The 24669-nt window shown below is 40.4% G+C and overlaps 1 protein-coding gene across 1 annotated transcript; it reads left to right on the top strand.

Annotated features, from left to right (window-relative positions):
- The first annotated feature begins 747 nt into the window (after positions 1 to 747).
- Positions 748 to 23347, top strand: UBE2J1 (ubiquitin conjugating enzyme E2 J1). The gene is made up of 8 exons (XM_066610098.1): positions 748 to 950; positions 9248 to 9321; positions 11925 to 12056; positions 13292 to 13376; positions 13656 to 13761; positions 15281 to 15410; positions 17266 to 17394; positions 22256 to 23347. The coding sequence occupies exons 1-8, from the start codon at positions 920 to 922 to the stop codon at positions 22517 to 22519; spliced, it is 951 nt and encodes a 316-aa protein (XP_066466195.1). The 5' UTR covers positions 748 to 919; the 3' UTR covers positions 22520 to 23347.
- The last annotated feature ends 1322 nt before the right edge of the window (positions 23348 to 24669 follow it).

Below are 24669 nucleotides of genomic sequence, written 5' to 3'. Positions count from 1 at the left end.
CCAGGCTAGATACCATCACCACATCATGTGGCAAGGAGTTCCACAGACCAATTACATACACCAAAATATCTGGAACCAGAGTGGAGGAAAGAACTGAGGCTGCAATCCTATCTACGCTTGCCTGGGAGTAAACCCCACTGACTTCCTTTTGAGAAGTAATGGAACTTCCTTCTGAGTAGACATGTCTCCGATTGGGCAGTGAGGTTGCACTCCTATGCACACTTTCCTGGGAGTAAGCCCCATTGACTACAACGGGCCTTCCTTCTGAGTAGACATGCCTAGGCGTGGGCTCAGAGCTCTTCAGTGCTTCCATGGCATCCTTATTACTGGTTTAGTGGACATTCTAACCAGGTCTACTCAGTTCTATTTTGTTCAGTGGGGCTTACTCTCAGGAAAGTGTGGTTAGGTCTGCAGCCTAACAGCCCAAACCTATGTATGTCTACTCAGAAGTAAGTCCCATTAGAGTCAATGGGGCTTACTCCCAGGAAAGTGTGGAGAGGATTGCAGCCTAATTCTCCGGCAGTCGCTGTGGCTACAACGCGCAGCTACTCCAGTAGTTACTCCGGAGTAGTCAATGGGAAGTAAAGGGCTCTCCTCTTGCGTTGGCGGCGAAGGAGTGTCTGTTTGTCCTGGCTGGCTGGCAGGCAGGCAGGCAGGCAGGCACCGGGAGCGATGCGCCTGCTGCGCCCCGGAAAGGACACCGAGAGGCGGCTCTTGCAGGCAGCCAGTGGCGCTCCTTCCTCCTGCTGCTGCCGCTGCTGCAGCGGGAGCCGCGGCCGCTGCCACGTCGAGGGAGTTTCCCGGCGGGGGACGTCAGCCGCCTCCCTCTGGCCCGCCGCTGTCGTGGCTGTTGCTGCCGGCCGGGGGCGGAGGAGGCAGCCTGACGTGGCCGCCGGCTCGGCTTGGAGCGTCCCTCGCCATGGAGAGTCGCTACAACCTCAAGAGCCCAGGTGAGCGAGCGGGGCGAGGAAGGGGCGATGCGGGCGCGGCGAGAGGCGGGCGCGGCGCCCTGTCCCAGCGGGAGGCCGACGGTGCGGCCGGCTCGGTCCCCTCCCGGCCTCTCTCCTCCCGCACCGCCACGCGAGCCTGCGGCTTGGGTGCTCGCCTAGGCCGCGGTGGGCTCGGGCAGCGGCGCCACCGCAGCCCCTTCTCCGCCCGCCACGGCCTCCCCAGCGCCTCGCCTTCCTCAGCATGGCTGACACGTCGCCGCCACCCTCTGAGGGGTGACGGGACGCCTTGGGGGCGGAGGGGGGTCCAGGGCAGCGGACGCTGTGGGCCAGGGAGTGGGGCCGCCCTGCCTGGGCCAGCCAGCTCCATCCCCCCTCCACCAGGGGGACCAGGTGTCATCACCACCAAAGAGGGCCAGGCACCCCAAAGTGGGGGGCAGCCAAGAAATATCTGGGGCATTAAAGCTTCACACACTTAAGATTCAGTTCCTGTGGTTTATTGAAACCAGCCGTTTTCAGCCACTGTGCCATGGCACATTGGTGCGCCAGGAGTGGTCCACAGGTGCGCCATAGGAATTTGGGGGAAGGTCATTTATTAGAAGGGCCAGTGTGGGGTGTGAGCCCCCTCCCCCCGCAGCACAGTTTGCCTTGGCAATTGTCAAACACCTGACGGTGTGCCCTGACAATTTTAGTGCCTTGTTGGTGTGCTGTGAGATGAAAAAGGTTGAAAATCACTGATTTAAACACTGTATTACTTACAATTAAATTTAAAACTTTATTACGTATTATTTAGTACATCTAATTTATTAATTACAAGAAGGCTCTGCGCTGCTGGCAAGGGCCCACTCACAGGGAAAAGGAGGATGTTTAAGTTCTTTTTCAGCCTCCTGTCCTGGAAAAGAGGACATGTCTTGGAAAAAAGAGGACGTCTGGTCACCCTGACCCTCACGCTTTGTGTCTTTGAAAGTATGGAGATGCAGATAGAGCTCTGGGGGGGGTATATTTCCATTCCCCCACCAAACATGTTCATGGACCTTATAAGTGACACCTATATGACTTGCAAGGCTGATCACCTCACTGTCAATTCACATTGGCCAAACGCAGAGGTGTAACTAGGGTGGAGCCTGAGGGCACTTGCCCCAGGTGCTATGTGGGCAGGGGAGGGGGCACTTCTGAATTCTCCATTGGGGATGAGTGTTGGCGGCTTTACCTCCACAGGAAAAGGAATGGGGAGGCCATGAAGCACCTCTTCCAGGGAGAACCCAGAAGTGACATCACAATGTCATGTGACATCAGTGCCCCAGGTGCTAGGGCTTCTAGTTGCTCTTCTGGCTAAACTGGAGTATGGAATGAGTGAACTTAGAGCCCAGTCCTATGCATGTCTACTTGAAAGTAAGTCCCATTATGGTCAGTGGGGCTTTCTCCTGGGAAAGTGTGGATAGGATTGCTGTCTTATCCATCTTTTGGTAGATTAACTAAAGCCACGTCCTGCGTATGCGTGTGAGTGAGCATGCATCCAGCTCAGTTCATATGTAACCTGCTAGTGTCAGTTTGACAAAAGCTGGTTGAGCAAAGGGTTGGGAAGAATGTGTGGTCATAAGTTTGGCACCAGATGAGGTCTCATATATATATATATATATATATATATATATGAGAGAGTGAATATTGTACTGCTTATTTGATCAACATGCTTTATTATTATTATTATTATTATTATTATTATTATTAAAAATATTTATATACCGCTTTTCAACAGAAGTTCACAAAGCAGTTTACAGAGAAAAATCAAGTAACTAATGGCTCCCTGTCCCAAAAGGGCTCACAGTCTAAAAGATGCAAAACACCAGCAGATAGCCACTAGAAAAGACACTGCTGGGGTGAGGAGGGTTACCTACATCCTTTTCTCTTGTGAAGGAAAAAGACAGCTTGGGGGAGGGAGGTTATACTCAGGACACTAGCAATAGGGCAAGGATTGCATTCCTCTTCCTCTGTCCCTTGCCTTTCTTCTTTGGTTTTCAGCCTCTTTGACTGCATTTTGTAAAAGGAAAGCTCTGAACTACACACTACTAAGCATCACATGTAGGTTGGCCTTGCCAGCCTCTTGAGCATATGGTAGTGGAGGCTTTTGGGTGATGACCTGGGGTGACTTTTCCTTTCCCTGCCTTGCCACAGGCTCAAAGGGTCATGTGACCTGGCTGCGGCTGCTCCTGCTCAGCATGTGCTGTGTGCTGAGGTCAGTCCTGATTAGCGTTAACAGTATTTTCAGTTCCTCCAATTGCAGTGTTCAAGGCTGACTGCTTCTGAGTGCAAATAGCTGATCTAGGCCAAACTGAGCCATCAGCTTATTGGAATACAGCCACATTTTTGGAAAAGATAATGGTTGGGAACTAGTGAACAGCACAACTTGTTTCTTAGGGGAATTTGGGCATATGTCTCTCAAACCATAGTACACCACACCACCAAGCAAACTGCTTTCAAAACTGAGGGGACTTTCCTAGGCAGATGGTGATGTTATGCCATGGTGTCTGCAGTCCAAAGGAGAAGTGAAACATTCTGTTGAGGCATGTGGCTGAAACAGCTGTTTGGATTCCACCTAACCTTGTGTACATTTTTATGAACTGAAATACTCTCCCACATTGATAAAAAATTTTAAAATTCTGCTTCACTAAAAAGTGAACCTAAAGTGTATGGTAGATATGGGAAAAATACAAGGAAGCACAGAATGGAAAAGGAGAATTGGGGTCAGAATTGGAGGAATCGGTGATCAGAAATAATAGCAAAAGCCATAGGTGGTTCATGCTGTTTAGCATAATTATATCTCCCATGTGCTCACCTCAGTTTTATTGCTTTCTTTTTCTGTGCTCCCTTCACTTTACTTTTTATGTTACCTGAAGTGAATTCTTTTCTTCACTCTTCCTTTTATTCTGTCATGATTGGCCAAGTGAAATTGTAAAATGATTTCTGGTTCTGAGTGGGTTTTTTCATATCCTCTTTCCTCTTGAGTCATATGGATTTTAATGTTTATCTGCTTGTTTGAAATTGAGGCCTGTGTTTCTTTTTACCCAGGATGAGGCAGCTCATGACCTTGTGATAGAGAAATATATTGTTTACAACCCAGTACAGTGCAGTTCATCTTCAACTTTTCCTTCTGAGTCCTTCTCTGTTTTAGCAATGTATTCTGCTAATAAATGTTATGTCACTACAAAGATTTATAACATATAACTGAGTAATATGGTTTATTTCACTGACTGAAAGAACAAGTGTTGCAGATAATAGCTTTTCATTTGTGGTCCACTAATTTACTTTGTGTATGTTGTAGTCTAAGTTTAGAAAACATCATTTTGTTAGATATAATTTTTTTTAACATTCCCCTATTTAAAATGACCTGCATTAAATAGCTTTGACACATTTTGCTGTTAAATTTGCTGTATTGAAATTTTGGCAACTGAGTATTGATTACCCATCAAAAATTGAGAAAAAAACAAACAAGCAAAAACTGACCACAGCTCTCCCACAAAGTGAAAGAGGACAAACAACAGGACATGCATTTGAAACTAGTGCTGCTACTGGCACAAATGAATGGGCAGATTGGTTTGACACCAGAAAGTGACCTTCCTGTTCATCTATATGAGTAGCTGCAGTACAAGCTTGAGAAAACACCTGTCTGCGTTTTCCTTGGTGCATGTACACAGCTTTGTGAAACTGCAGTCTAGGTAAGGGCTGTTTAAGCTGTTCTTAGCATGAACAATAGCACTTAAAATTAGTTTGGCTATTTAATTGGATTAGATGATGCAAAATTGTTTTTATTAAACTGGATACTGTCAGGCAAACCAGATGTACAGTATCTGTTTCAGTATGCTCTTGTCTGCAAAAGCTTGTGCCACAATACCTTGTTAGTCTTGAAAGTGACATGTGACTCTTTGATTTTGCTACGTCGCACTAACACATGCAGTACACATTTGAGTTCAATGGCATTTGCTTCTGCATAAAAATGCTTAAGGTTGCACTGTTTATAGTATACTGCAGTATACTGAATACAGTGTGTAGTATACTGAAACTGTGTTTATTAGTCTGGCGGATAAATGTTGTATTGTTTGCTTAGCATGGCATTTTCGCTGAACTATTAAAAGAGTTGTTGAATTGCGTTTTTTAAAAGCATGTCATTATATCAGTAGTGTAGGCATGTTACTGCAGAGCTCTGGGGTGGAAGTGAAACTTCAAGTCACCACCAGAACCTCTTCAGAACAGATAGATGTGGGCCAAGAATTGGAAATAGTAATACTCCAGTTTAAATAATAAATATTTATTGTTTAGATGGCACCATCTGTGCACATGATATTTTTACATAGAGTAAAAAGACAGGTCCTTCCTCAGAGGTCTTCCAATCTAAGTATTTCACAACAGTGTGACAGAAGGGAGATGGTGGCAGGGGTAAACAGGAGAAGCATATGCTATTGTTTCAGCAGTAATACCTCCTGCAGTGCTGTGAATATGTTACTGGGAAACAGAGGGCTGTGTGAAACAGCCCTATGAGAAACATTATAACACAGTTCTAATGTAGATGTGTTCACAATACTATACTCACCGGTCCAATAGCTTGAAGCCTGCTGCAAAATTGACTACCCCTGCCGTCACTACTCCTGCGTGGCAGCAGTAGAAGATAGTAGGGAGAGCTACTCCCAGGAGATGAGTCAGGTTGTGACTCGTCCTTGGGAGCTACAGGCATCTTGCTGAAGAAAGCATCTAGGGTAAATTTCTTGTCTGGTGCTTCCTCTCCCTGAACATTTCCTGGTAGCAAGCAGTTGGCTCAGTGCTAACCAGAATTCACTGTTCTTATTGGTACTGCACTGCCAGAATACGTAGCTGGTTAAAAGCACAATACAGACAGCTGTGTTTTTCCACACTACATGTTTGAATAATTTTATGGATTTTAACCTTTTTCTTTTTTAAATAATAATGTAAAAATTATACCCAGGACAAAGAGTGCCATAACAAAATTGTGCTATAGGAAACAGCTCAATCAGTGGTATTATTCACGTATGTTAATTTATTTATAATAGGGACTAATACATAGTGCCAAAGCCTTCACAGAAAAGATGGTTTTTCAGAAGGTTGTAAGGGAGTATCCCATATAATTCCTTTTACCAAAAATCGGTTACACAAAAAGGATTGTGTAAAGGAATGTCTTTACATTTCTTTAATATTCATGTACTGTAATTTGAGGTGGCACTGACCATTCCATATTTTGTAATGTAGGAAAACCAACAGACGTGTTGTTAATCCAGTAGATGGCACTCTCCCCTTAAGGGATTGGTACTCAAACTTTTCCGGCCAGTGGCTCCCTTGACACCCCCCCCCCCGTGGCTGTTGGCCATGACTCCCCGTCATGTTCCTGAGGGCTGGAAGTGACAAGTGGCCAGAAATATTAACTATATTAAATATAATATAATGTTATATTTATTATAATATAATATTAAATATATATTAACTATATTAATATTAATTATATTAATCATATCATTAATTAAATGCAGATTTTAAAAATATATTATTAATACACAGCAATATACATGCTTTATAAATGATCAGCTGCTGATCACTGTTGGAGACAGGATGCTGGTGTAGGTAGATTTTGTCTGGTCCAGGAGGACTCATTTTTTTTTAACTTTGTAAGCATACCAATAGAATTGTTTTATCAAATGAACTTTGTGAACAACAAGTCTGACCAACATTACACACACACACACCCCTGTGGACCCCAATCCAACTAGTCATTTCTCCCATTCTCCTTGGATAGGATTGAACCCTTTATTAATTTAATGAAATTAAATTTTTCCAGCAGCTGGTGGGGAAAACAAAAATAGATCTTGAAAATATATCAGAGCTGATAAGGGTTTGGTTAGGAAGCTGATTTGTCTCCTATACTAGGGTATGCACAGCTCAAGCCTATGCATGTCTACTCAGAAGTAAGTCCCATTAGAGTCAATGGGGCTTACTCCCAGGAAAGTGTGGATAGGATTTGGCTGGCAATCACTTCATCAATGGCTGATAAGTATGCTCTTCAAATAGCAAGATTCATCACTTTAAAAATACAGCCTTTCCTCTTCAGTCAAACAACAAGATTAATAAATCGCTTTAAAAGCAGCACCCTTTTTCTGCTCCTGGCCAAGTAAAGTGTGTGCTTGTCTCTCCCCTCCCCCTTTGCCAACTGCATGGAAGCAACTTTAAGAGTCCTGATGACTGGTAAAATAGGAAGCTTTATTTTATTATATTTATTTATAAATATAATATTTTTATTATTATTATTTATATTTTATAAATATATAAACATAAATAAATAAATATAAATAAATAAATTTATACAAAAATTTATATAAAATAAATAAAAATAAAAATATAAATAAATATAGATATATTTATATTTTATAATATATTATATTATTTATTATATTATATTTATTTTGTTTTATTTGGGGAAGGGGAGGAAAGCAGGAAGGTTTGGAGATCGAAAGGGGGGAGTGGAAGAGGGTGGGGGTTGAAAAGAGAGATTTCACTTTGATGAGAAGCGATCCCAGTCTGGGAACTAGGAACCAACCAGACAAGGGTCAGCGAGGGTTAAGGACTGCAAGCCGAGCCTGGAAGAGGACAGGGTGGCAGCAGCCACTCTTGCATCTGTGCAATTCCTTTTTCTTCTGCTTTAAAAAAAAAAGGGGGCAGAAGATGTACTCTTATTCTGCCCAAGGGTGTGACTGTATCACTGCCTCCCCTTTGAGTTCCTGGCACCTAAGGAGCCCTGCCTCACAGTTTGAATAACACTGCCTTAAGGATATCCTGCCATAGGGACATGCTACTTCAAGGGGCATTGTGGTTAGCAGACCTATTAGCATTAATGGTGAGAAGCAAGCCTACTTGTTGATGTCACTCAAAAGCTTCTTCTGCCTTTGCAAGGAAGAAATAGTCATGTTATGTATTGGCATACCTGTTGTAGTATGAGTAATTTTGTTTGTTTGTTTGTTTGTTTGTTTGTTTGTTTGTTTGTTTGTTTGTTTAAAAATTTATTTATTTAAAAAATTTATATCCTGCCTTTCCCATGTGGTACAAATCCAAGAATAAAATGAACAATATATAAAAACAATAAATAAAATAATTAAAAAACAATGAAACCACTGGGGGATGACAAGTTAGAACAAAAAAGCAGCAGAACAAAAATGCTTCATACTGCTTATGTAGAATTTCTTGTGCTATTTTAAATATTATGACACAAACTTTTATTAGGATTACTGTCTGGCAAATTGAATCCTAAATCAGTGCTGTTTGCATATGTGTAGGTGTATCTGGAACAAAACTAGAATGGAACAAAAAGTTTGATAATTTTCAGCAGGATCCAAAGGGCAATGTATTCTGCATTCACACCCGTTTTTCAGGCTTCCCAGTTGTGTCCTCCCCTGTGTAAAGTTGTTCCTTGTTATGGTAGCATGGTTGGGAATCTGGAGCAGAAAGAGAAATCAGCAATCCATTCATGCTCAGATGTGGTTTCAGCACCTGCAAGGAATTCTTTGGATACCAGCTAATAGCTGCAAAAGATGTCATTTTGTTTTCAATCACTTCCTTAGTCCTCATTTAAAAATGAAACAAATATCATTAAGTATAAATAATAATAATAATAATAATAATAATAATAATAATAATAATAATACAGGTATTTATATACCACCTTTCTTGGTCTTTATTCAAGACTTTATTCAAGGCGGTTTACATAGGCAGGCTTATTAAATCCCCGTAGGGATTTTTACAATTTGAAAGATGTTCTATCTCACAAGAACCACAACATTCAGGTGTTACTTTGATCTGGTTTCACATTCTGGCCTCCATCCTCCCACGCTCAGAGCAGATGGAATAACTCGGCTCAGCTTGTCAGCTGCTTCAAGGTCGCACGGTGCCGGTGGCCTCGAACTGGCGACCTTCAGATGTTATCTTCAGGCAAATGGAGGCTCTAGACCAGACCTCCTGCCGTCCAGTAAATATAAATATATTTACTGAACTGACTATATATTGCTTCCGTTTTTCTCTTTGTTCTTCCTAGTTCCCCTTTGAATTTGCACATGCTGTAGCAGATAATGTTGTAATCTATGTCTAATTTAGTAATACCTTTTTAAATACAGCACTTGGGAAGACAAATGTGCAAATGACTCTGAAAATGTGTTTTATTAATTCAATATTTGTGAGTTATGTGAGTAGCCATAAATTCCTAATGGTCTTGTTGCTCATGTTCAGTGCATTTTTCTCTTTTTTTCCTTCAGCTGTTAAGCGTTTAATGAAAGAAGCTGCTGAACTGAAGGATCCAACAGATCATTATCATGCTCAACCCTTAGAGGTTAGTGTGTGTCATTTTACTGTCCTGACGGATAAGTCTACCAAATTCTCTTACAAGTCTACCTGCCCAGGCCTGTGTGCCTAGTCATTTGTAACTTATCAATGGTGTGAAGAAGTTAGGTCACCCTTTCAAGCATTTTCATAAAAGTTACTAGCCTGCCATATCTGAATTTTAAAAAAACACTTTTTTCTCCCCAAAATTTCTTATCTCTGATTTTAGACAACATATTTAAAAACCCTAGGCTATTCTGAGATTACAACATTTTAGAAGTGGGAGGGAGGATTTGGAGATGTTGCCATTTTTACTGTGATGAGAAGAGTACACACATTAAAAAAAATTAGCTACATCTGCAGAAGAGTTTTTCATTACTGAATCTTCACAGATTCAAACTGTCCAAACATACAGACAAAAATTATTTTCCTCAAACTGGCTCTTGTTTGCAGCAGAAACGGTGCAGGACTTTGTGCAGTTTGAAAATCCACATCTCCTCTCTCCTACTCTCCCCAGCTTATTCAGGGCCCAGTTCTAAACTCAGCCAGAGCTGAGTGCCGTGAATGTGCCGTAAAGCATGTTTACAGCACATAGTGAGTAAGGAGCGCTGGCTCTGGGCCCATACCAATCAGGCACCAGCCCCGGCACCAGCAGGAAGAGGACACACCACCAAGGGTAAGTGCAACTACCGGGCAGCGGTATGGCCACTAGGGGGCAGGGGAGAGGAATTGGGGTCGGAGGGGGGCAGGATTGGAAGGCCCAGCACAGAGTCTCTTAAGTCTGTGCCGGCAAAATAGCTGAAGTAGACTTTAGAAGCCCCATTGTGGGGCTTGGGGTTTTCCCTGGGGGAAGGGGACAAAAGTCCACTTTCCCTGAAGAGACCTCCAGCTGCTTTCCAGTGTCTGCTGGATACAGTGGTAGTCGCTTTGGCACTGCTGCTCCAGCAGGTTCTGGGAACCTCAGAATTGGGCTGTTATTTAGCAAGACTATTGGCTTGTGTTGCAGCAGCTTGTCTTTACTGCTACTGCTCAGCCCAGGAAGTGAAGTAATGTCGTTGAGTACAAAAGGTGCTTTGCTAATGTTCATGAGTAACTTTAAACAATCTTTCATTCTCCTCAAATTCATACAAATCGCTTTCATTTCAGAGTAGCTGCAACCTTTGCAAATGTAAGTACATACCTAGAATTCACTTTACAGTCATGCGTCACTTAATGACAGGGATGCGTTCTGGCACCTCTGTCATCAAGCGAGGCTTGACATTGAACAAAGTCTCTGAAGCCAAGGGAAGCTGTGCTCCCCTCACCTCCAGAGGCTTTTCTGAAGCCCGCAGAGACAGCACACACATGCACACTGCTTCTGAAAGGCTCCGAATGGCCTAAATGGCCAAGAAAACACAACTTCCATTTCCTCAGGAAACCAGAATTGATGTTTAAAGCCTTAAAAGGCATTCAGAGGCCCGGGAAAGCCCTCCAGGGGATTCCCCAGGCCTCCAAATGCCTTATAAGGCTTAAAAGTGTCACTTCTGGTTTCCTGAGGAAACAGAAGTCTTAGCCATTTTGGCCATTCTGAGCCTCGCAGAGGCAGTGCGCGTCTCTGCAGAGGTGAGTGCAGCTCCCCTTGGCTTCAGAGGCTTTGGGGGGGGGACTGAGACCAGTGGCAGCTGTCGCATATGCGACCCATCGCTGGTCAGAACATTACTAAGTGACCTTCATATGTACATCTACCTCTGTTGCTCAATCTCAGGACAAAGAAAAGGTAAATAAAGCCAAAGACCACACGCAGAGAACATAAAATATGCTGTCAGAATTGGATGAAATTTGATTAAGCTCCAAAAGGATACAAATTTCAAAGCACATTGTAAAAGTTTTTTTCAAGGAACTCCTGGCCCCAAAGTATTTGCTTGCCTTGAAATCCACTTCACGCCATCTTGATAATATTAGTAAAAGCTTTGGTTAGCATTTATCACATTTAAGGCTAGAGGCAGGAAATTATACTGGAGAGGGGTAGGGAGCACATGATCCATGGTGAAGGAATTGTTTATGCCACATGTGTACCAGCCCCTAGAGAAGCCTTTGAGTAGCATGCAGGCTAGTGCTTCTGCCATCAGGAGCTCTCTTCTCAAACAGAAGCTCCCTCTGTGAAAGGATGAAATGGTTTGCTCATGCAAGATGTCCTTGCACAATTTGGAACTCTGCTTTTGTTCACTGAGAGAACTCCCAACTGAAGAAACACTGATTGGGATGTTGCCCATTAAAAATAATGTAAATGAATAAATGGCACTTCTTTATGGATGTATATAAACAATGGTGTGTACTGCTATCACATCTAGTATTTACTGTGCTGTGAGAAGTCTAGTATTGCTTCAGTGTTTAAATTTTTATTGCTCTAACTCTGAAGTCAGATTACCAGTTCAAACATTTGTGTAATATGTATCCTGGGTGCCTACTCTTGTTGCTTGATTTATTCTTATGTAAAATCTCTGTTCATAACTGTGGCTGCATTTATGTGCGAAACATGTCACTGGATTACAACCATAACTGTATTTGTTTTGAGTAAGAATGGGTGGCTTCTGATTTCCTAGTTAGTGAATTTTTCATTTTTTTCATTTGCAGGACAACCTTTTTGAGTGGCATTTTACTGTCAGGGGCCCACCAGATTCAGATTTTGATGGAGGAGTTTATCATGGACGAATTGTGCTACCACCAGAGTATCCCATGAAACCACCAAGCATTATTCTCCTAACAGTAAGAATATTTATAACCATTCTTAAAGCATGAACACATGGTTAGAATACCATTAAATGTTTTGGGACTTTTGGGAATAATTTGTAAAAGAAAACCTTAGAAAATGGAGAACTAATTTTTTAAAAATCTGTCTTCATCTTTGTATCCCTGTAAATTATGCTACCTGGAATTTTAGCTTTAATTGTTCTGTAAGAAACATAGGAAATGTCCAAGCATGAGGAAATAAGAGACCTGCTTCCTTGAGTGATGAATTATAGGAGCCATAATATTTGTGGTACTTTGAGAAGAAAACAATACTTTAATTCTCAGGACATTAGCAATAGCAGAAAATGCTCAGTACCATTCAGGATCTTTTATATTAATGTGATTTATTTTAATAACTACATCTTTCATTGTTATTACTTTTGAAAACATGGATGGAACCTGATCTGGACTGGACACTACCAGTGATTTCTGTTCTTGTTCAGTTTACTCAACACATGTTTCCCTGACATATGAAGTCTTTTTCCATTGTGTGAATGGAGAATGCTATGTCTGTCAAACTAGATAGACTTTTGGAGGGCGTTTCTGTCCAACAGTGTTTACACGCCAGGAATAATAACTTTAGGCTGGGTCTGGATGTACCTTACTATTTTTGTCAATAAATTATTCTGGAAAAGCATCTCAATGTGACAGGAGACAACCCATGTGACTTTAATCCTGCTGGTTACTCAGATTGTAGGTTCTCTGCAGGAAATGCGATTATACACATTTGCAGTGCCAACAAACAGACCCTCAGCATGGGGTCTTGCATTAGAAGAACAGCTCTGTCCAGTCCCTCCCAGATGGTGCATGCAGTTATGCCCCTGAAGGCTAATAGCATCAGGGTCTACTAGCATCAGCTAGTTTTGTTAAAGACTACTATGTCACTTCAGCATTCTTTGAGAGAGCCCTGTTGTCTGAATGTGATTAACCAATGCTACTGCCATTGAGAAGGTATATAGAGAGATTTCAAGTTTTCTATTCAGTAATGTTCTGCAGGCTCTTGAATATGAGCATGTACTAGCTGTTGACTATCCACAAGGACTTTATACTGTACAATTGTGAAGTTTTGCTGAATATGATTTGCAAGCTACTAAACAGAAGCTTTCTTGTATAGATCTTTGCTATCTGATAACACTTGACTTTTGAAAATAAAGCTTATGGGTTTTAAAATATGTTTGCTTTTATTTTTTTTAACCATGTGCCTATTTAAGGCCAATGGCAGGTTTGAAGTGGGAAAGAAAATTTGCTTAAGTATCTCAGGACATCATCCTGAAACATGGCAACCGTCATGGAGCAGTAAGTGTAACTTATTATTCCATAGTATTCTGGCCACAAAGGGGTCTAAAGAAGTAAATCCACAGATTGTTCTGTAGATTTTTGTGTACATTTTTGTGTAGGTTTTTTGTGCACTTCTTTTCAGAAAGTTGTTGGTCATGTTGCATTTCCTTGTTTTTTTAAAAATTTCATTGGTCTGTACATTTTGCCTTAATTGCATATTTTAATAGAGGCTTTTGCACTTGAGCTATTAGCCTGCATATTTTTCTTTTTCAACTAGTTCTCTTGTTCCAACTACAGTAAGAACTGCCTTGCTAGCCATTATTGGATTTATGCCAACAAAAGGAGAGGGCGCTATAGGATCTCTAGACTACACACCTGATGAACGAAGAGCACTTGCTAAGAGGTAAGATGTTCTTTCTGTTTCTAACAACTTTTATGTCTGATCATATTTCTGACTGTAGAAAAATGTATTCATTGTGCTCTGAATAATATTAACATTTAAACCTGCCTTTTGTTTAGAGACAATGTTTGAGGATTGTTGTTGTAAGGATTTTTTTTTTCCACCACTATGATTGTCTGTGACTATTGGCTGGAAGTGAGTGGTTTTGCTTCAGAAACATTTGAGCAGTTCTGGATTTCATCCACTGAGCTTTCCTCCTTTTCTGGACTCTAAAGGTTCTGGTTTTGCTTTGAAACATAAAACTGAATTTTTGCCACCAAAGTCCAGAGGCCTGTACAAATATGTGACAAAGTATACTTCATCACAAAAACCTCTGCTTGAATAAAATCACATCCCTCATTTATCACAGTGTAGTTCCTCCCAGTTGTGTAGCTTCAATTTTTATCTGTAGTGGAATTTTGTGGCATCTCTGATTTCTGCAATCTTTGTCTCATTAGTTTCCTCAATCACCTTATTTAAGGTAGTTCAAGTGGGCAGAAATGGTAACCTTGGCATGACAGGCTAATCCATCAGTTAATCTTATTGTGAGGAAATAAAAAGATAGCTAGTAAAATATCCAGCCATCTGGTCATGATGAGGAACAATCTGGATTTGTTTACATTTTTATTCTAACAAGAATATTGAGTATTGCATAAAGTGGTGTTACCTTTTGTTGTTGTGTTGTAGTGCTTTATTTATTTTTATTTAATTTTATTAAAGTACAATTGACTCGGTAATGTTCCTTTTTTGTTCTGTCCATACTGTTCAGGACACTTTTTGCACAAGGCATTTGTTACCTGAATACAGTTAATGATTAAGGCTACAATCTTATCCACACTTTTGTGGAAGTAAGTCCCATTGACTATAATGGAACTTACTTCTGAGTAGACATGCATAGGATTGGGCTCTGTGGCTACAATCCTATGCACTCTTATCTGAGAAGAAGCCCCATTAAACATAGAATAACTTATTTCTGAGTATATATACATAGGATTTGGTTATAAGGCTGCAGTTCTAGTATACTTGCTTGGGAGTAAGAATCACTGAACACACACAGTACTTGCTCCTGAGTAAACACATACAGAATCAGACTGAATATTTTAGCTTGCAGAGAGAATTGGCAATTAATGTTAATGTCTTCATAAGCAAACAGTCTGAATTCTTTTATCAGAAGTACTTTGAAGCAACATTTTGTCACTTGTATTTTGTACATGTAACACCATGTTTTTATGTAAAGAATGTACTGTGGAAGCTAAAGGCAGATGAATCTTATCAGCAATTACACACTTAGGGCTGCAATCCTATCCACACTTACCTGGGAGTAAGCCCAGTTGAACAGACATGCATAGATTGGGCTCTAGGTCTGTGACCGATGTTATCATATAGAACAGTTTTAGATTCCATGAGCCTATTGGCGATTTTTATGGCTCTTGTGAGCCAAATTTATCACTAAATTAGCCACTAAATTTTTACTGCCTCCTAGGTCTCAGAGTTTCTACTGTGAAGGATGTGGATCACTTATGAAGGAAGCTCTGTTACCATTATCATCTGGAAGTGCCTCAAGTCAGGCTGACAAAGAGGCCAAGGAACTTGCTAGACAAATTAGTTTCAAGGTAGAGTAAATATTTGTTTTCTTCCTCCTGATTCAGTGACTAGGATCATAGCTAGAGTACATCTCACCAAATCAGAGTTCTTTTGGTGGAAAGAATGCAAGTTGAGGAAGAAAAGTTATTTATGCTTCTGACTGATTATGGCCAATGTGCTTCATATTCTGTTCACTGCTTGGCAAGAATCTTGTACCGCCTGCCTTTTCTGTCTCCATAAGTTTTGAAATTTGAGCTTTACAAGATGTCTATTTATAGTTAGGACAAAACTAAAACACGTCGTTCAAGAATTGTAGCTCACTTTGTTCAAAAGTTTAGGGAGGCCATGCGTACAGATCTTTAAATCTGCTCAAAGTGCAAAACTTTGTGAGATTAAACTTGAGCCGAGACATAGGAATTTTTTAAATGTTGTTTCTAGTATGTAAGCTCTTGAAATACCACTTTAAGATTATACTGCATTTGTTGTAAATACAGTGTTATAAATAACTGTGGTGCCTATTTATAAAGGAAGTTGTATAACTATGTTTCTTGAGTGGTTTCAGAAGTAATGTTTGTCATGCTTTTGATAACCAGAATTATGTCTGCATAGCAGCTGCTTCCTAGAGCTTCATGTATACAAGCCTCATGTTCTGGAGTTTTATGCATATTCTCTTTTCTGAGAGTTAACCCCTCCCATGGTGTATAGAGTGTTTCCATCTCATAGAAGAAAATGGCAAGACCTGCTGCACAATGGGGCCCAATATTCAGTTGGAGCCACTGAATCAACAGCAAAATTAGTTCAGTTCCTCCATCATTTAATTTGGTGGGATATGTCTGCTTTTCAGGAGTTTATTGTCACAAAGTAAACTAAAATGAAAACGTATTTATTTAAAACAGTTTTACCCTGCCTTTCTCCCCAAGGGGACCCAAAGAGGCTTACAAAAGTGCAAGTACAAAAATAGCAAAATCACAATTTAAAAGCAATTGTACTTTGCCCTGAAAGCCCATAAAATATTAAACAATCTTAAAAACTACCATAAAACATAATTACAATTAAACAGAAGAGCAACAGCCACACCTAAAAAGAACAAAGCCTGTAAAAGCCAGATGATATGAAAAAGGCCAAGAATTCAGAAGGCTTTCCTAAATAAAAATGTCTTCAGGCCTTGCCAGAAAGTCTCCAAGAATGGAGCAATTAGTATACCGAGAGGAACAAAATTCCATAGAGTTGGTGCCACTACTAAGAAGGCCCTATTTCTTGCTGCCACCCCCAGAACCTCCCAAGGCAACGGCACTTGTAAAAGAGCCTTTCCAATGACCTGAGAAGACAAGTGGGATTGTACAGAAGTAGTCAGTCCTTCAAATATGCTGGCCCTGAGCATTAAATATCTTGAGCTTTTTAATATCCTAGCCCTGAGGGCTTTCAAGATCAAAACCAGCACCTTGAATTTGGCCTGAAAACAAATTGGCAGCCATTGGAGAAGAGGCCTACCTCCAGTGAATACATGGGCAGCTGTATACTGCACTAATTGGAGTTTCTGAACTGTCTTCAAGGGCAGCTCCATGTAGTGCACATTACAGTAATCTAACTTTGCCGTCACTGTGGCCAGGTCTGTGTGATCCAAGTATGGTCACAGCTGACTCACCAGCTAAAGCTGAGCGAAGCCTCCCCTGGCCACAGCTGCCTCCTGGGAATCCAGAACTTAAGTTTATTTGTATGTTGAAACTTCTGAATAAATCAGCTATTCTCGTAGTAATAATGTTGTATCCCAAACATAGCTGGTATGCCTGTTAATGGAGTAAATAACATAGATGAGAGAAAAGTTGCATTATATCTGATTAAGGTTTAATGTGCCTGTTTGTGGTGGCTTTTCTTTTGTTTAAGGCTGACGTAAATTCATCTAGGAAATCTGTTGCTGAACCCACAGAATCATCAGAGTTCAACCATTTGGCCAGTTCATCTGAGCTCCAACAAGAAACTACAGCATTCCAGGATACAACCATCAGTGAAGTGGTAGGTGTAATCTCACAAGGTGCATGAAGGGCAGGAGCTGGGAAAACTAGGTTAATCTTACTTGGGCACTCCTAGAGGTTATCTTTTCAAATTTATTAAAATTCTAGGAAAACCCTAGAGACTCAAGCGATCTTCTCTTGTTAAATCTTCATTACTGTTAATTTTTTATTGTCTTCTATATGGTTTTTGCATATGCACCCTTCTCCCGGCTTCTCTTTTTTATCAACTATTCAAGAATTGATTTAGCTCATGTTTTCTTTTTTCAGCTATCCTTGTAAGTAAGCATCAATCATTGGTCGAAATCAGGATTTATCATATCAATCCAGTATTGAGGTCAAGTGTACCCCAAAAAAGCCATAAAAAATAAAAATAAAAATTTGTGGAATTCTACTAAGCACGAGAAATTTGCAAGTAAACAAAAATGAACACTTCTATAACTTTTCTTTTCAGTAAAAAATATAGTTGCAGATCAGTCATTGAGGTCAATAGCATTCTACAGCGTAAAACACAAATTGAACACTACAATTGAATTGTAGTGTAAAACCTACAAATTGAACTGCAAGATCTATCAATGATCACATTGGATTTAGGAATTTCGGGCTCTTTGTTTTTCAGCTTCTAGTGCTAGAAGCGCACTGAGAGGTCCTCCTCTTCTAGCACAGAAGGGTCACATTCATTTATCACCTTCTAACACACTAGCCATGCTAAGCAAACTTTCCTGTGAGCTCGAGACTAGGAAATATGGCCATCCCCATTGTAACAATTCTATATAGGGGACAAGATGATGCCCTCTAGCCACTGCTTCTCTATGGTAAAGACCCTATATACTTTAGAATCAACGCCATTTGCTGTGTGGTTCATCAGTTGTTTTTGAATCAGCAATTTTCAATCTTTTTCGTCTCGTGGCACACTGAGAAGACACTAAAATTGTCGAGGCACACCATCTGGTTTCTGACAATTAACAAGGCACACCACACTGCCATCAGAGGCTCGCATTCCCCAGTGGCACTATTAACAAAGGATCCTTCCCCATACTCCCGCCACAGCACAGTGTTTGAAAATGGCTGTGCTAGGGGCATGCTAGTGACTTCATTTCTGGCTATTTTCTATCTGAAAAATGAATGCATCCTCAATTCAGATGGCTCTTCCAGTAATGCTGTGACAGTTTCTTCCTTGAAATACTGTTTGGCTCTATTTCTTACTTTTGGCAGTCAGAATTTGCATTAAATAAACTGTCTTTCTTCCTTGATTGCTAGTTAGAATCACAAGGAAAAGCCATCCACAGCTAGGAAATCATCTACCTTTACAAGGAGGCGTGCAAGTAAATTGCAGTGTTGCTTTGCTTTGTTTGTTAGTTTGTTTTATGCTTTTTAAAGTTTGTTGTAAGCTGCCTCAAACACCTCATATTGGAGGGAGAAGGTGGAATGTAAATAATTAACAAAGTAGTTCTACAAAAAATTTATGAGACTTAAAGTGTTCTGAATTTATTCCTTTGCACTACTTAGCTAGCTCTGCATTTGTGTTGTTCTCTGCTGGTTGGTTACGAAGATGCCTGACACTAGCAATCAGAAACACATTTTGTAGTGATATTTCTGTAAACAGAAAAGAAGAGTTCACCTAAAAGTTCTTGATTGAGAGGTGTCATTAACAGCCCGATCCTACCTGGTGGTTACGCCACCCGAACATGTGTTCGGGTAGTGTAACACCACCAAAGAGCACAACCTGATCACCGCTGGAAGCAGTGAGTAGCTGCATCCATGCTACAATGGGCCAAAGATGCCCACTACTGCAGATAGGATGTGGTTGGGGAGAGGTGAAGTGGAGGGAGAATGGGGTAGGGGAGGGCAGAACAGGGAGGAGATGGGGCAGGGTGGATCAGACCCAGAATGGGACAGGTTCCACAGCAGAGACACTCACAAAATCCTGACTTTTTGGGCCTGATCCACCTTCATGGATCACCATGGACTTGCACTTGCAGTATTACTGGCACAGGTCCAAGTGGACCCACCAGGGGCTTGCCTCCCTCTGCCCCAAAAACCAGTGTATCCCCGCATTCCCAAAACCAGGGACTTTCTCCATCTCTAGAACCAGCCCTATTGTACCTATGTGAAAATACGGGAGTGGGCTCACTTGACCCCAACACCTGATGTGCATGGTTTTTCAGTATTCTTTGTCATTCATGTAAAAATAGAAAAGACTCCTAAATCTGTAAGAATACACATCAATTTTTGTTAGCTTTAGGAGGGAAGATCCTGGAATACTACATGGCGATTCAATCCTCCCCATAGTTGAGGAATACCTGGAGCACTGAGTTGCAGAAAGGCATACATAAAAGTCTTGTGATTTTTTTCTTTCTTTTCAGTTCTGAGAGCACCTGAAATGCTGTTTCTGACTTCAGGTTAAACACATTTAGAACTCATAATGCATCTCTTTGCCTTGAACGTCCAGCTTTGGGAACAGCATAAAGCTTTATAGAAGATCATTTGTTTGCAGCTGGGATAGTGCCTTGCCCCAGTGCAGCTCTTATTCTAACTAAGCTCAAGCTTCAGAGACTTTTGTAAACCAAAAATAAAATAAAGCCCTGCTCGTCAGTGATTTGTAGCTTTTACTTTAATAAATATGTTTATCATGTTCCTTTTTGCTTATAATCTCTGAAGTAAATTTGACTATGTAAAGGTCACTATTAATTCCGACCATTTTAAATAATTGTTTGCTTAATTATGACATATTAATGCAGCCAAGGATAGTGCTTATATAACCCATCCACTTTGGAAGTGACTCAGGTCTTGTACTGGCACAGTCCAGCTGCTGCTATGGCCACTGTAGATGCAATCTAAATTCTCTGATAAATTGTAGTCAAATCCCAGTTAAGCTGGGCATGTGAGTGTGGTTTGTGTGGTAGTGATGCGTTTTTGAGGGCCGATGGGACTGCAGATTGGTTGAAAAAAAATCATGCCAAATCACGTCAGACCATCTGTTGCTTGGTGAAGTCAATTTTCTAGCTATTTGGAAATACAGACATGCTAATATTATACACCCCTCCCTCCCATTTTAGTTTGTTTCTTACTAAACTATTTGATTTCATTTTTTCATTTCTTCCTCAAATTTCATAGTTTTGGGGTGTTTAAAGAACAAATATCTATCCACTGAAGTCTCAAGAAAGAATAATTGCATTTTGCAGTGGGAAGGGAAAAACCCACCATTTTTATTTAATCCCATCTTAGATTACATTGTTTCAACTAGGAGCATCAGCTTTATTCCATTCATGTCCCAGCTATCAGAGTAGGTGTTGCATACAAAATCTAAAGATCTTGAACTTACTTCCATTTGTTACGTTCAATGAATGTTTACCAAAAATAGATCAATATTTTATGGGATCGCATTGTTTATCTCTCTTTGCTGGTTTCACTTGGGCATACGTTTGAAAAGTTGCCCGTGTATCTGAGAATCGCACGCACATGCCCACACCCTTGAAGGATGTGTCTTGGAAAATATTCCTGCTGAGCCAATTTTGGCTAGATCCTGATTCTGAAGTGTGAGGAAGTATCTGATCTGGCATATCCAGTTTTTACTGGATTGTTATTTGTTAAGCTGCCATTGAGATCCCATATAAGGGACAGAGCATGAATCATAGACATTATTTTAGTAAATAATAAGCATCACCATGAAACTCCTTAAAATTTTACTTTTTATTTTAGAGTGAGAGATACTAGGACAAATAAAACCCAAAATTTGCCAGTGCAAACATTAACAAAAATTGATTTTTTTTGTTTGTGGTATTAGGCTCCTTAAGTTCCTTGCATGTTGCATCTGTAAAATGATACATGACATTGCCAGGTTTCCAATTCCTAATGTTTGGCTGAGCTGTAGTGCCATCATGGAATATTTATAAAATTCTAACTTCTGAAGCAGGATGGAAAAGCAGAGGAAGAGACAGGAAGTGTGAGGCCTAAGCAATGGCCGTTGCATCCAGAACAGGAGTGTCCAAACATTTTCACAGGAGGGCTACATCATCTCTCTGACACTGTGTCAGGAGCTGAGAAATAAAAGAATTAATTTACATTTAAAATTTGAATAAATTTACATAAATGAATATATCAGAGATAGAACTTATATGAATGAATGAAGGTCTTGCAATAGCTCAAGGCCTATAACATGCCTTGCATAAAGCAAGGCCAGCCTTTCCTTCACACCCACTGCTGCATTACAGATGTGAAACAGTAAGTAGCAGAGGGAGCCCTCATCCCACAGCTCAGGTGAGAGGTTGAACTGTCATTCTCACGCTGAGAGCAGTTGTGTCAGGCCAGCACAGGCTCCAGCAAGTCTCTGAAGGGCCAGAGTCTCAGTGGACCCTGGGGGCTCCCTGCGGGCCAGATTGGGAGCCCCTGAGGGCCTCAAGTGGCTGCCGGGCCAGGGTTTGTGCACCCCTGGTCTAGAAGATGCTGAAGAAAAGGGAAGAGAATATGAAAAAATATTGAAGACAAAGCACTGGAATGGGCAGGTTATATGACTGTGTTGCAAGTCTTATAATACAGATTTTCTAGATTTAGAAGATACTGTACATCTATTCTACTTATATTAAGCGGGGCTTTTGTGAAGAGTTGTCATGATGAGCCATTTTTAACTGATGCAGTGTTTCGTGTTTGAGCCTCCTCAGGTGCAGCTAAGATGAAACAATACAGATCTCAGAAGCAGATCTCTGTGTTAGAAGAAAAGGGGGAGTATGGTTACAGTACTCTTGCAATGCACAATGCAGCAAAATTATTGTTCTCCAACACTGAATTTGCTATGTCTGATATACATCTGTATGGTATTTTGTGTTCCCCTGTATTGAATCCAGTTTTCTCCTTTTCTCTTTTAGTCTGAAAATCAGAGCAACTCAGCCACTTCTACTCAAGAAGAGAGAATCCAGCCTGTATCAAATAACACTTCCATGAGCCCTCGCCAGCGACGTGCACTGCAGAGAAGGGTGCCAACTTCAACCAACTTCAATCAGGTTCAACAACCAAGAGTTAACACAAGCCACGTGGGGTCAAATTTGCTAATTCTCCTCCTAATTTTAGCATTGGCAGCTCTTATATTCAGGCGAATATATCTAGGCAACGAGTATATATTTGAGTTATGATTTTATCTTGTTTTGAGAGCAGTGACTTTAATTCTTTATTAAGACATTCTGTGTTTGATATGTCATGAGAACTGTTTACATAAAATTACTTTTTGTATTTACTCATTAACACTGACTGTTAATGTACTATGTGGTACATTAATCTCTGCAAGAAAAGTACACCTTGATATTGGTGTGAATATGGACACCATATGGACAATAAGCTGTCAGACTAAACAGAAAACCTGAGAACTAATTTGGGGGCTATGTTTCAGCATTATCAGAAATATTTAAGGAGTAGAAAGACTCAACACATCAGTCATCTGGATTTTTGTGGGATAATTTTAGCTGACAGACATAAGAATTGTGATTTTATGCTGAGAAGGGGGGCATGAGTAAATTCAGAACAGAGTTGCTATTAAAGTTCATCCAAAAGAGGGCTTTTAAAATTGAAATACAGGTATGTTCGCATAGTCAGTGTTCTTAAATTCAGCAGGGAAGAAAAGCTGTTAATATTTTCTACATACAATTATTTCCTAGACAGCAGGTTCAAGGAAAAAAATCTTAAATTGTGAAGACTTTATTTGCATTGAAGATGAGGGACCAGAATATTGTTTGTTTCCTTTTTCTTTGATTTTAATTGTCCAGAAGTTAGAATAATCTGCAAGATTTGAGTGTCATTTTCTAATATTCAATTGTGTATATGTTGCTTTTTTAAATTTTAAGTTTCTGAAATTTGTCATAAATATGTAGACTGTACCCAGAGTTTGACTATGACTTATTCCTGAAATATGCATAATGCCTTAGTTTCATGTGCCCATCATTTAAAAGAAATAAAAATTAAAACATTTTCAAAACTCATAAGAAAATCTATGAGGTCTTTTCGCAAGGGTATCATCACAGTCATTGCATTGAGGTTTATCTGAATCTGCTCTGTTGCTTTAATAGCTAGTGAATTTGAGCAGTTTCCCAGCATATGTGGAAATTGAACCATGGCACCACATATTGCTGGTGATATCTTGAGCTTAAAGCAACAGAGCTTACACTTTAAAAAATGTGATCTAACTTTGGAATAGGTCTTGACTGCACTGCTGTAGCAGTACTAAGATTATAGAAATGGGGAGTCAATGTAATTTGCAGTTTTCAACCAACTGGGATATAAAAGAAGTCAGATTATATTTCTTATCTGTATTTAGAAGCAAAATGTGTCAAGATAATGTTGTCCATATAGAATGTGCTATCTGATTAGAAGTATTAAAAATGCTTTTGGGGGTTTGGTACAGTATGGGAAGTTTTCTGTTGAAAGACAAATTCTTGGAAAGAAAAACAGTTCAGAGTGTATTATTTAAGTGATTGTTGCTACTTCAGTCCTGTGATCACTGAAATGCAATATTTATTTTTGTTTATTTATGTTCCATTTTCAACGCACGTTATCACAGCAACTTGCATATAAAAAAATTATGATAACAATAAAACAAATTTTAAAAAATTGGCTACACCCAGTTTCTAGGACTTTCCCTGTTCTCCCTACACCTTCCTGCACCACATTCCATGAAGTTCCCACAGTCCCCTGGCCTTCAGGAGTCGCTGGTAGGGAGGAGGAGGCAGGAAACATTGCTTGTATGAGTACTGTTATGTTCATGCTACTTAGGATCCACCCCTGTGACTTTAGTTCACTGAAGTGACCTCCAAATTAATTTGCTCCGTGACTGAGGTGTTACGGAATGTTTACAAACATGCAAAATCTTGAAATGATTTAACAAAAACAAACTATCAGAACATATGGTCTAGGGCCCTAGGGGTATATCTGGAGGATATATCTTGGCAAATATATCTTGGATGAGGGAAAGAATATTTCTTTTAAAATGCATTTTAAAAATATTTCTAAGCTGCTTTAGTCCCAGTAAAGTAACCACTGAGGTTGCATGGATCACTATAGCCAGATGTGCTTTCTTCAGGAAGGCTGCAGTTAGCACTTCAGTCAAGCTGAGCAGAAGCGCTCCAGCTGGGTTCTAAAGCACTCCCAGATGAGAAATCTGATTGTTCAAGGGGGAGTGCAACCCTGTTCAGAACAGGTTCTTAACCTGGTTTTAGGCCGGGTTATGGAATTGAAACAGCCATGGTCACTTTGTTACACATATTTTATTATTTTTTGCATTTCTACTGCACCT

Source organism: Tiliqua scincoides, chromosome 1 (assembly GCF_035046505.1).
Source record: "Tiliqua scincoides isolate rTilSci1 chromosome 1, rTilSci1.hap2, whole genome shotgun sequence".
NCBI lineage: Eukaryota > Metazoa > Chordata > Lepidosauria > Squamata > Scincidae > Tiliqua > Tiliqua scincoides.
Note: the sequence above shows the minus strand (reverse complement) of the source record. Positions and strands in the feature narration are given on the sequence as shown.